Source organism: Benincasa hispida, chromosome 10, assembly GCF_027475165.1.
Source record: "Benincasa hispida cultivar pf3 chromosome 10, pf3_genome.v1.1, whole genome shotgun sequence".
NCBI classification, from domain to species: Eukaryota; Viridiplantae; Streptophyta; class Magnoliopsida; order Cucurbitales; family Cucurbitaceae; genus Benincasa; species Benincasa hispida.
In genome coordinates this window covers 42287364-42299271 of record NC_143487.1, presented here as the reverse complement: position 1 = coordinate 42299271, position 11908 = coordinate 42287364, and the positions used below count along the sequence as shown (strand labels likewise).

The window sequence follows — 11908 nt, the reverse complement described above, 5'->3', positions numbered from 1 at the left end:
TAACAAAGGTTGATGCATCAGTGGAAACAACAACAGGATTGTTTATAGCATGCGATCAATCCTCTTCCAGTCGTACCTCTGAACAAACTTCTCTGAAGGATGGTATAGGTCGTTGACCCAATATGTGACTCCGAACACTATCAAATTTGGGGTTCAATCCCGCCAGGAAAATATACACCCGGTCACCTTTACAAGTTTCAAGTATTGAGCTTCATCTTGTGCACAGTTCCATACAATCTCTTGGCAAAGGTCCATCTCTTGCCAATACACTAACAGTTTATTAAAGTAGGATGTGACATACATGGTCCCTTGTTTGCACTCATAGACCTGCTTGTGTAGTGTGTACAACTGAGATGCATTCTGTCGCTTTGAGTACAAGTCCCGTGCTACCTTCTAGATATCTCTAGCAGTTGTTGCATACAGTAAAGGTCGACCAATCTGTGGCTCCATACTGTTGATGAGGACAGAGCGTAATAAAGAGTCCTCCCCTTTCCAGATTCTTTCTTGAGGATCACCCGAGATAGGTTTCGAAATTTCTCCTGTCAAATACCCGAATTTGTGTCGTCCCTCTAGGGCCATTTTGATCGATTGGGACCAAGAGAAATAATTTTAGCCATTTAATTTTTCTCCTACCAGAAATCCTGAAGAATTTCCCATAGAGCCAGATAAGTAAGTTGCATTGGGAAAAATAGAGAACGAATTTACCGGATTCTCTGTGGTGATGGGTTGAGGATTTGTGCCAAGAGTCGTTTCCAAATCTGAAATCTGCATTTAGAGATATGTCAACCATCATCGGATATCATCAGGGCATTGGGCCGAACCACCATGATTTGACGCGACTGGAAACGAAGCTTCGACCGACAGCTGAATGTGGGAAGAACTAGTTGTGTATGCTGGAATCGAGCCGCCGGCGGAAGAAGTCACGAACCGGTTGGGTCGGATCATCGAATTGAGTCGCTGAGGTTGAATATCTCGAATTGGCGCTCGGGTCAGCTGCGATTGGGCAAAATAGGAATGAAGGATCGGGTCGTGCGGCATTACCAGCGCAAATGAAGGGTTCGGCGCCATCCCATCGACGTGGCTCGGCACGATCCCGCGTCTGTCGAGCGACTCTCAGTCTGGAACGACATTGTTTTTCCCTGCAGTGACTAGATCGCGCGTTTCTGACCTTGGAACGAGCCCTCGGTCTGGAATGAGGTCGTTACTCCCTACAACGGCTGGATCGGACGTCTCTGAACATCGAAGAAGGCTTTGGTCTGGAATCTTTCATCTGTCGACGGCGGCTGGGATTAGCTACGGTAGGGCGGCTTGGAGATATTCTTTCACAGCTGCTTGGATGACAACTTTCATGTCCACGATTGGAGCTCCTTCGGTTCCTTCGGGGGCTGATGAAGATGGCTGTGGTTGGTTCTCGTCGATGATGATTAGGGTTTCGTCACCAAGCTCTAATACCATGATGAAATATAAAAGAGACAAGACGAAAATAGAGATCAACACACAGTTTACATGAAAACCCTAAAATAGGGAGAAAAACCATGATACAAACGTTTTCTTATTATTAAATTGATACACTAAATACAAGAGAATAGGGCGAATAAATAGACAATAGAGAACCCTAGGGCTGAAGATAATTACAAAAATACCCCTAGGTTAAAATCGTACTTTCAATAGTAAACAATAAAAAAAATAATTAATTAAGGCCCACTTTTTAGATTACGATTGATGGATTATTTTTCAACCGGTGTACATATGGCCTTATTATATAAGGGATGTTTGGGCCACTTTGGGTGGAGTGGGCTATTACAACTCATTCCATATTTAGGACTCCAATTAAAATAGATGGTATTCCAACTATTATAACCTATAATTAACTATTGAGTATTACTATTTCAAATCTCTCTTTGTTACGGTGTTTACAATTTCCTATTCATCCCCTCTTTCCCTATTTGTTACAATATTTCCTAATTCCTATCCAAACTAAAATAGTCTACCCTTCAAACATAGACGATTATAACCTAAAGACTACATAACTCACAGACTATAAAAACTACAATCTATAATTGTCACAACCCCCTCTCAGATTACCCTTTTATTCTGGAAGAGGATATGACCATGGTAGTTACTAGCCCTACTGCCAGCATTCACCACCCAAGCCTTCTAATCTAAATACTAACCTATTCATCTGATTAGTAATATACGCAAACAGCTAACCTCTCTTAAGGTTCTACAAAGGTTACATAAATACATGCATACAACCAAGACTACTTTTATAAGATAAAAAAATATATATTCACAGGTACCCCAAACATTCCTATAGAAGCCCTAGTCCCTCTCAAAACATGTGTACATAAACAGATCATCAACCTAAGTCTTTTGATAAGCCGAGTCTTTCGGTGGCAAGCAGCAACAGGATCAACTTTGAGAAAACTGACCACTACCTGAAAAGGGAAAACACAGAAATTCTCATTAGCAAGATCCTCATCACAAAATCTCGCTATAATCTCCACGGTGAGTTGTTTGCTTGTTCCTCCCAAGCAGCTATCTGCTTATGCACAGATTCTCTATTACACTTTAAAAATTCATAACTCAAAATTCAGACCTCTTTTGAAGAAACTTCTTTCTACAAAAATGTTTAGAATTGAGTTAGCAACATATTTGTGAAACTGTTTCTTATGTTAAGTAAAGCATGTTTTCCATGGAATTGACATGATTTAGATATGTTATATTGTATAAATACTTTCAGTATGTTTAAGTAACTCCATTTTTATGATGAACTAGTATGATTATTTGAGCACTAAGCTTTAGTGTTCAACTAAATGTATATGACTAGTTATATGACGGATATTGAAGGACAATGAGAAGGTATCCTTTCAACTAAATGTTTATGACTAGTTATATGACGGATACTGAAGGACAATGAGAAGGTATCCTTTCAACTAAATGTTTATGACTAGTTATATGACGGATACTGAAGGCCAATGAAAAGGTATCCTAGTCAAGTACCTAAGGTATCACGGTACTCAGTTATAACCACGTGCATGTAGGTAATACGACGTCGAGGGATTGAGCAAAAGGGTTCTCCCTGATTAAGGTTGGCATTGAGAGTTAGATCTGATAGTTCACTCTCAACTAAGGATAAAGGTAGTCATATCTTCTTCTAGGCTAGAAGGATAGTTTGGAATTACTAATGCTTATGAATGTTTATCAACGCAAGATGTTACTAATGTATGAGTTTTCCAAGTATGTTTCCCATATCTAACACATGCTAATAGTTTTACAAGCTAGTTCAACATGATTTAAGCCAACTTATTTTGCAAAGTATGAAGCATGCGTTAGGGTTAAAGCTAAGGTCGTATGAAGTTTAATGTACTATGCTTTAAATACCTAAGATTGTCAAAGTACATGCGTTAGTATTCCTAAATATACTGAAAGGGATACTGAAGGTAAGGAAGGTATCCTAAAGAGTTTTCTATGCTATATTTGAGAACTATTCTTTAAATACTTTTCGAGAACTTGATAGCTTGAGTGAGCCGGATACCAAAGGTAAGGAAGGAATTTGAATAAATGTACCTAAGGTGTTGACGGTACATAGAAAACTCCATGAGCACGTAGACAAGTCTGAATGAGAGGCCGAGGTATGGGTCTCTTAGCCGATAACAGACGTTGGAAGCTAGAGCGATGTATGCTCGTTCTCAACTGAGGAATAATGATGTTAATGGTCGTTTTAAAGGTTTTATGTACACGTTTGCTTGGTATACTCTAGTTTCAGTATTATGTTCTCAAGCTTTTGGTTTTAAGCATGAGATTTATATTTTTATTAAGTCACTCACTGGGCTTCTAGCTCACGTTTTCGAATGTTTTTCTTTTTCAGGTAGCGGTCAGTTCCCATAGGATTATTCTGCTGCTACTCTGCCACTCAAAGAAATAGGTTGAAGGAAGCGTAATTGAAGACCTGTATTAGTTAGTACCAGAAAGAAAGCCAAAGAAACCACTCAAAAATGAGAGTTAGATAAAGAAGTTTCACTAAGAACTAGCACTAGACTTCTTCCCCCCTTTCGACTTTTCCTCTCTCCTTTTGTGCTTCACATGTGTTTGTCTAGTGACTAGTATTCTTGATGGGGCTCACTAGGTTGTAATATCCATATATAAACAATGTTGCGAAACCCTGTGATGTAAATGTGTTAAGTTCTGAGTTAATATGTATGTATTCAGGGTTTGAGTATTATTTAACAGGTAAGATAGGCAGTAAGTACCAGTAAAAGGGTTAGTAACTACTGCAGTCACCATTCCGTCTAGGTTAGGAGGATAATCTGGTATGGGGTGTGACAATAATAGCCAATCCAAACACCCTATGTGCTTCCACTAAAAACATTCAAAATACGTGTTTAAATGTAATTTTTCTTTCATTTTAAAAAGAATAAGGTTAACAAGAATGGAGATTTTAATTCTATCCTCCCTCACTTCCCATTGTTAAGATATATGAGAAATGAGACATATAAGGTATATATATATTCATAAAATATAAGGGTTGAGATCTAAGGGGGTGTTTGGTTCACCAATATGAGTTGACTTGGTATAATATACCAACTCATTGTTTAGACCACCAAATTTAAATGTTGGCAGAGTTGAGTTGGTATATTTTTACCAACTCACCCCAACTCTCAATTTTTTCCATATTTTCAATGGCTCTACCCATTGGCCACTGTCACACTCGAAGAACTAACTACGGGTTCTGACAACCACCTCCAATGACAACTCCGTCAACCAACCCCAGGCTCCGATAACCACCTCCAATGATAACTCTGACGACTAACTCCGACCTCTGAAAATCACCTCTAATGACAATTCTGACGATGAAAATCCAGACTCCAACAACCACCTCCGATGACAACTCCAACGACCAACTCTGAGCTCTGACAACCTTTGGCGACCAACTCTGACAACCAATTCTGGCCTCCGACAACCACCTCCGGTGACCCAACTTCGACAACCACTTTTTTGCTACCAACTCCGACAACCAATTGGCTCCAACAACAAACTCCGATGACCAACTCCGCAACCACCTTCATAGGCTCCGAAAACCACATCCGACTACAAACTTCGATGAAAATCACCTTCAATGATCACCTTTGAGTGAGCAACTCCGGCAGCCAACTTGAGGCTTCGAAAACCACCTTCGACGATAAACTCCAACAACCAACTCTAATACAACCTTCATGCGACTAACTTCAGACTCCGCCAGTCACCTCCGACTACAATCTCCAGCGAAAATCATATTTGATGATCAACTTTGACGACCACTTTCCCGACCAACTTCGGGATTCGAAAACCACCTCTGAGACAAACTTTGACAACCAACTCCAATAATCTTCATGCGACCAACTTCAGGCTCTGACAGCCACCTCCGCCTACAAACTTCTGCAAAAAACATCTTCGACAATCAACTTCGACAATCACTTCCGACTACTATAAGATTGATGACTATTAATGTATGTTTTCGGGTTGTTGATTATATAAAAAAATATTATTTTGTCTACATTAAGTTCAATATTTATACGTAATGAATTCACATATCAAACGAGTGTTAAGAATATTTAGACGAAAAGTATGTATGTAGTTGAAAAGTATGTAACATATAACAAAAAAAAAACCACAAAATGAAATTTTTTTCATGAAATATTTTTAAGCAAGAATTAGTGAGAAATAGAGATTTGTTCTCTGATGATCCTCAAAATTTAGAGGAAATAAAAGTGAAATTGTCGAAAAAATATGGTGACATTTCATTGGTTGTTACAATGATGGAGGAGATTTAATTAAAAAAATCATGATATAGTAAAAATATAGAGCAACAATAGGAAGAAGAAAAAAAGAAGAAGAAGATGATGATGAAATTCATGGAGAAAAATTAGCTAGAATCAAAAGTTTTGATTTCACTTTAGTTTCTAATTTTATTTAACCATATTTCTACCAGAAATGTAATGGGTTAATTGTTGTTCATAGCTCAAAAAAGAAAGAACGAAAGAAATAAAATTTTTAAAAATTAAAAAAAAATTGTAATCCATATTTTATTCAAATACAGATGAGTAGAATTATTTAATAAAAAAGTTTCAAAATAAAAATAATAATCATAAAAGCATATTATTTAGAGTTCAAAAACCTGCATCAGATATCCAAGCATATGAACTCAACTCTGCACCCTAAACATATATGAACTCAGACCAAATAACTTTGCACCCCAAATATAGACATATGAACTTCACATATATATGAACTCCACAGGCATATGAACTCCAGACATTTTATCTCAACTCAGTGTCCCAAACAGCCCTTATAAGTCATAGTTAATGAGGGAAGAAATTGTATGACGAAAGAAATTAAAAACTAACCTGATAAAAGAATACTTTTGTCCAATCTTGGCATAAGTATTAAGCATTTTTAGAGAGTTTGTCTATGTAAAAAAAGCTGGTAGCATCAAACTTTAAAAAGGAACCACACCCAGTTGAATCCAATGTTTTCGAGAAATGGTGGAATATCTTAAATATGTTCAAGAAGTTTGCAATTACTACAATCGATTGATCGAAGATGCTTAAACTTGCTCATCCTTGTAGGGAGTGTCTTGATGTTGCTCCCACTTAAGAATAAATGGTTCAAGAAGTGGAAACAATTGAAAGTCATGATGAAATCCAATTCCAAAATGCAACTATTCTCAAAATTCATAGACCATATAAAACTTTGAACACAAGTGCTCATATCTAAACTAGAATTAATGGAGTTTAAAGGCAGCGGAAATTGCTGTAGCTTGAAGCACTTGATCAATGTAATAGCTTTAAGCTATTTTAGGTCATAGATACTACTTGGAAGATGCACCAAGTCCAGTTACACCAGTTTCTTCTAATCTAAGCCTTTGAAGGCATTCCATTCCTTCAACAATATCAGAGAAGTTCTTTAGCTTATAACAAGATTTAAGATGAAGGATCTAAAGAGCTGTCGATTTCATACCGACATTTGAAAAGCACTCGAGGTTAAAGCAGTTTATGATTTCTAATGTCACAAGATTTTGCATTAACGTTATATCACCAATTTTTTTTTTTAGAATAAGTGATATTATTATACAACAACAAGGGGGATCCCACAGCCCGGGATCAAGGCATGAAAGTGACAAAACACAAGCAAAGACAGGGCAACAAAACCAAAACAAAGCCAATAGGAAAAGACCAGAACAAAACCAACACATAAACGCACACTCACAAACCACTAGGGAGAAAGGCAAAGAAAAGAACCCAAAACCCCAAAAACTAGGGGCTACGCAAAACAGAGAATAACGTGAAGTTCAAAAAAAAGAAAAAAACATTCGTACACACACTAAATAAGACCAAGAAGGTCAACCAACCAGGAAGTAGCACGAGCACGAACCGTAGAGATCATAAGGTGAACTAGAGCAGACACCGATCTCGGTCGACTCCATGCAGTCGCCGATTACGCTCCTGCCAGATGTAGTATATGGAAGCACACCAGAAAACACGGAACAACTTACTACGAATCTATTTACCCAACCCCACTCGACACAACCAACTTAACTCTACATCCCAACCAGCCACCCGATGCGTCAAACCCAACTGATGCAACACACTAGACCACACCTCTCTCTTAAACCCACACTCAAAAAATAAATGATCCCGCGACTCCACACCTCCCCCACATAGAAGACACCCCCCTCTGACAATACACCCCAACTTCTCGACCAATCCCGCGTACCTAACCTGTCCCTCACTACTAACCACGCACAGAAGGGAGTGATGCGGATACCACCCCCCGCCCACAAAATACCAACCCACGACACCCTAGGGCGACGAGGACGTATACTCTCCCAAGCACTAGCGATAGAAAACAAACCACTAGCATCTGACACCCAAACCCAATAATCCTCTCCCCTCACCCTAGGCCCCACTACCTGGATAAAACCCCAGATCTCAAGAAGCTCCCAAGACACTTAGGCCACCTCCAACCTCCCTCACCATCCAAGAACTCCAACAACCGCGCTTCCAAACTACTCCTTGTATCATAAACCACCGTAGACCCATATGATTCTAAAATTGCGCCGCCCGGCAGCCAAGGATCCCACCAAACAAAACAAGATCGTCCATCGCCAATCATCAAGCAAACCAGATGTTTGAATTTATCTCTACTTCGCAAGATAGCCCTCAAGCACCAAGACCTCCCAACCTCACTCCGAACAACCCATAACGACCATCCACGCAAAACATATGCCTCCACCCACGCCACCTAAAGTGACCCCGACTTAATTATGATAAGCCAAAGCAGCTTCATAATAGTAGCCTGATTCCAAGAGGCCATATGCTTCACACCCAACCCCCCTCTCCAATGGCAAGCACATCTCATCCCACGCCACCCGTGTACCACCCCAACTCACCACACTACCCTTCCATAAATAACTACGTAATAGACGATCAACCTCATAAGTTACACACGCAAGCAACATAAGATGCTACACCAAAAAACCTGAAAGGACTGTAAAATAGACCTAACAAGCTGCAATCTCCCAACAAAGGAGAGGAACCTGCACTCTCCAACTTCTAATACGAGTTATAATCCTCTGTATCAAAGGCGCACAATCCACAGCCCTCAACCGATTCACCAATAAAGGTAAACCCAGATACCTAACAGGAAACGAACCAAGAGAGACACCATATATACAACTAGTTCCTCCACCTCCCCCGACTACACACCTGTAATAAACATGGAACTCTTCCCAACATTTGCAACTAACCCAGACAGCCTGTAAACTCTGTCAATACCTACCTCATAAACACCAAAGAATCTCTCTCAACTGCACAGAAAATCATTAAATCGTCTTGCAAAAGCCAAATGAGTTAGGCCCAAACGCTCACACCGATCATGGAACCTAAATCCACACAGGAGATTTATTCAACAACTAGACAAGACTTCCATCACCATCACAAACAAAAAAGGAGACAGCGGATCCCCCTGCCTCAACCCCTTCAACCCTTCAAGGGAACTATTTATCATCATAGAGAACTTAGGCGAAGTAACACAAGCCTTCACCCAACTAACAAACTGAAGGGGCGTACCTATAGCCAACAACACACCAAACAGAAAGTCCCAGTTTACCGAATCGTAAGCCTTCTAAAGGTCTACCTTTAACACACAACGCGGCTTCCTTCTACCCTCCTTATAGCTCCCCACGAGCTCCTGACATAGTAAAATGTTATCGAAAATTGACCTACGCGGAACAAACGCAGACTGATTACCACTGATGAAATTAGGCAACCACAACTGCAATCTCTCAACTAAGATCCTCGAGATATACTTATACACAACATTGCAACATGAAATAAGACGAAACTCCTCCATACTTCAGCTCCCCGCCTCTTTAGGATAAGAGTAATAGTAGTAGAATTAACTCCATCAGGCAAGTAACATGTCTCAAAAAAATTGAGCACAGCGTCACAGCAATCATCCCCAACCACACTCTAAGCAGCTCTGTAAAAATCCACCGAAAACCCATCAGGCTCAGGAGCCTTCCTAGACTTCATCGAGAATAAAGCCTTCTGAACTGCACAATATCCCCAATTCGGGCAGTAAGATCCCTATACCTCACATGCTAAGCCCCTAAGCAACCCCGAATGAATTCTACCGCCACCCCTATCTCCCGGACATGCACCGTCTAGCGAGTGCCCCCAGCATCCACAACCGTAAATAAACCACTACAGCTATGACGAGAACGAACACGACGATGAAAAAAAGCTGCGTCCATATCACCTAACTTTAGCCACCTGACCTTGGCCTTCTGCCGGAGCGATGCATCCTCCAATCTCCCCACTAACCAAAACACCTCAGTGGCCCAAGTCGCCTCCGCACACACCGACTCTGAAGCAGGTCATCAGCTACCGCAGCTTGAGAAGCCTCCATAACTTGCCTAGCCGCCCGCACCTCATCAGCTAACACAGAGATATGCCTACCAAATGATTCACAAAAAACCCGCTTCACTACCTTCAAATTTCGCACAAAACTGACCATAAGAGACACATCCTCAAACCTTCTCCACACTGACCTGATAGTATCAAGAAAACCCTCTGCCTCCGCCTAATGAGAAAAATAACGAAACGTAGGAGGCGGTCTACTCTTTGTCTCCCCTATAGAAACCAGAAGTGGGTTATGATCAGAGATCCCCTACTGACCAACCCTAACCTCCGAATACGAAAAAGCTACCTTCCACACCTCATTTGACAAGCATCGATCCAATCGGCACAGGATACCATTTCCCTGAAGTTTACTAGTCCAAGTAAACCAATTACCTATCACACCCAACTCAACCAGATCCGCATCCAATAACACGTCATCAAACTCCTCCATCTCTCTCAAACTATGGCAACCACCAAAATCCTCTGAACTACTACGAATAGCATTAAAATCCCCCAACAACTCCAGGAAGCTGCCATGAGGCCCACACATCAATCAACTGAGATCACAAGTTCCTCCTCTCGCTTATGTGATTAGAGGCATACACAACACCAATATGTACCCTAGCACTAGATACAATATCCACTAAGGTTCCAAAAATGAATTGATCCCCACTGACATCAATGGAAAAATCATAGACACTCTTCCGCCACATCACCCAGATCCTCCCAACTCCCTGCACACGAAAGCTACACACACAACTCCAAGCATCACCAAACCTACCCATCACCATACCAAAATTCTCACAAAAAACCCTCATCTCAAGAAAACAGCAGAAAGTAACATAGGAGGAAGCCAGAAAGTCTGTCACTACCCTACACTTGACAGGGTCATTCAACCCCCTAACATTCCAAGAACACCAAATCATGAATCTTGCGAGAGATCACACCCACCACCTCCCACTAGGCCTTTGCATAAACTCCCGAACATCCCATCCATAAACAAACAACGGATCAGTATCTGCCTGCATAAGTGCCAATGCCAACGAGTCTCCCCCCTCGTCACACAAAACATTAAACTGATTACAATCATCAACATGCTTTACAAACCCCGTAATTCAAGGGGACCCATAAACTATTCTGCTCTTCAAGGGCGCCATACTCGGTGACACACTACCATCCCTATGTCTTACACCTCCTCTATCATGCCTACGCCGACTAACCACAGTAAACTCTTCAAACCTCCTCGCGCCCTTAATCTCAACCACTGGGCTAGCTCCTCTTGCACCCATACCCAAGTTTTGCCCCTTCCTCACACTCTCAATTCCCCTATTCTCCTCTAAACACTCTTCATTAACTGCCACAATACACACCTCTTGACCCTTCTCCACACCCTGTAGCTCACACACAGCCCCAGTATCCCAAAGAAACCATAGCAAGTACACCTACGAGGTTTCCACTCATACACTACTAAAATAATAAACTCCTGACCCCGCATTCTAATAGTGACTGAATGGGGCATTAACGAATCATCATCCACCTGAACACAAACCCTCGCATACAATAACCGTCGCCACTCTCTTGTTGCAACATCAAAAGAGACAGGTTTACCCACGACACTAGTTAACACTGCTAAACCCCTATCCGTCCACAACTCCAGGGGAACACGCTCCAATTTAATTCAGATAGGCACAGAATCAAAAACAAAGGTTTCAAGAACAATACCTGAAGACCACTGTCGTAATAAGATGGGCTTACCACCCAAGTGCCACGGACCATTCTCAGCACCCAATCTCGTGACTCTACCTTCTGAAATTTAAAGATCATCAAACTGTTATCCAACAAGGTAATAGTTAGCATCTCTACACGTCCCCAAATTCTCTGAATAAGACGAAAAATAACAGAATACAGGAGTTTGGCATCCACAAACTGATCAACCAGAGATTTCTCCCACGTACAAACACCCT

At 41.0% G+C, this 11908-nt stretch overlaps 1 protein-coding gene across 1 annotated transcript; it reads right to left on the bottom strand.

Annotated features, from left to right (window-relative positions):
* Nucleotides 1–6850: 6850 nt before the first annotated feature.
* Nucleotides 6851–9393, bottom strand: LOC150033377 (uncharacterized). The gene is made up of 8 exons (XM_090306390.1): nucleotides 9207–9393; nucleotides 8996–9110; nucleotides 8855–8923; nucleotides 8579–8747; nucleotides 8432–8506; nucleotides 7952–8283; nucleotides 7414–7484; nucleotides 6851–6921 (listed from the first exon to the last, which is right to left on the bottom strand). The coding sequence occupies exons 1-8, from the start codon at nucleotides 9391–9393 to the stop codon at nucleotides 6851–6853; spliced, it is 1089 nt and encodes a 362-aa protein (XP_090162516.1).
* Between the last annotated feature and the right edge of the window lie 2515 nt (nucleotides 9394–11908).

What these genes read in the sequence shown, in the direction of transcription:
- LOC150033377 (XM_090306390.1), bottom strand. Translation starts at nt 9,393, where the DNA reads ATGGAGGAGTTTCGTCTTATTTCATGTTGCAATGTTGTGTATAAGTAT. An exon ending in AGACGATTTAATGATTTTCT is followed by an intron (nt 8,748 to 8,854) that starts GTGCAGTTGAGA and finishes TGTTTATTACAG; the next exon opens with GTGTGTAGTCGGGGGAGGTG. An exon ending in ATTTATGGAAGGGTAGTGTG is followed by an intron (nt 8,284 to 8,431) that starts GTGAGTTGGGGT and finishes GGGTCACTTTAG; the next exon opens with GTGGCGTGGGTGGAGGCATA.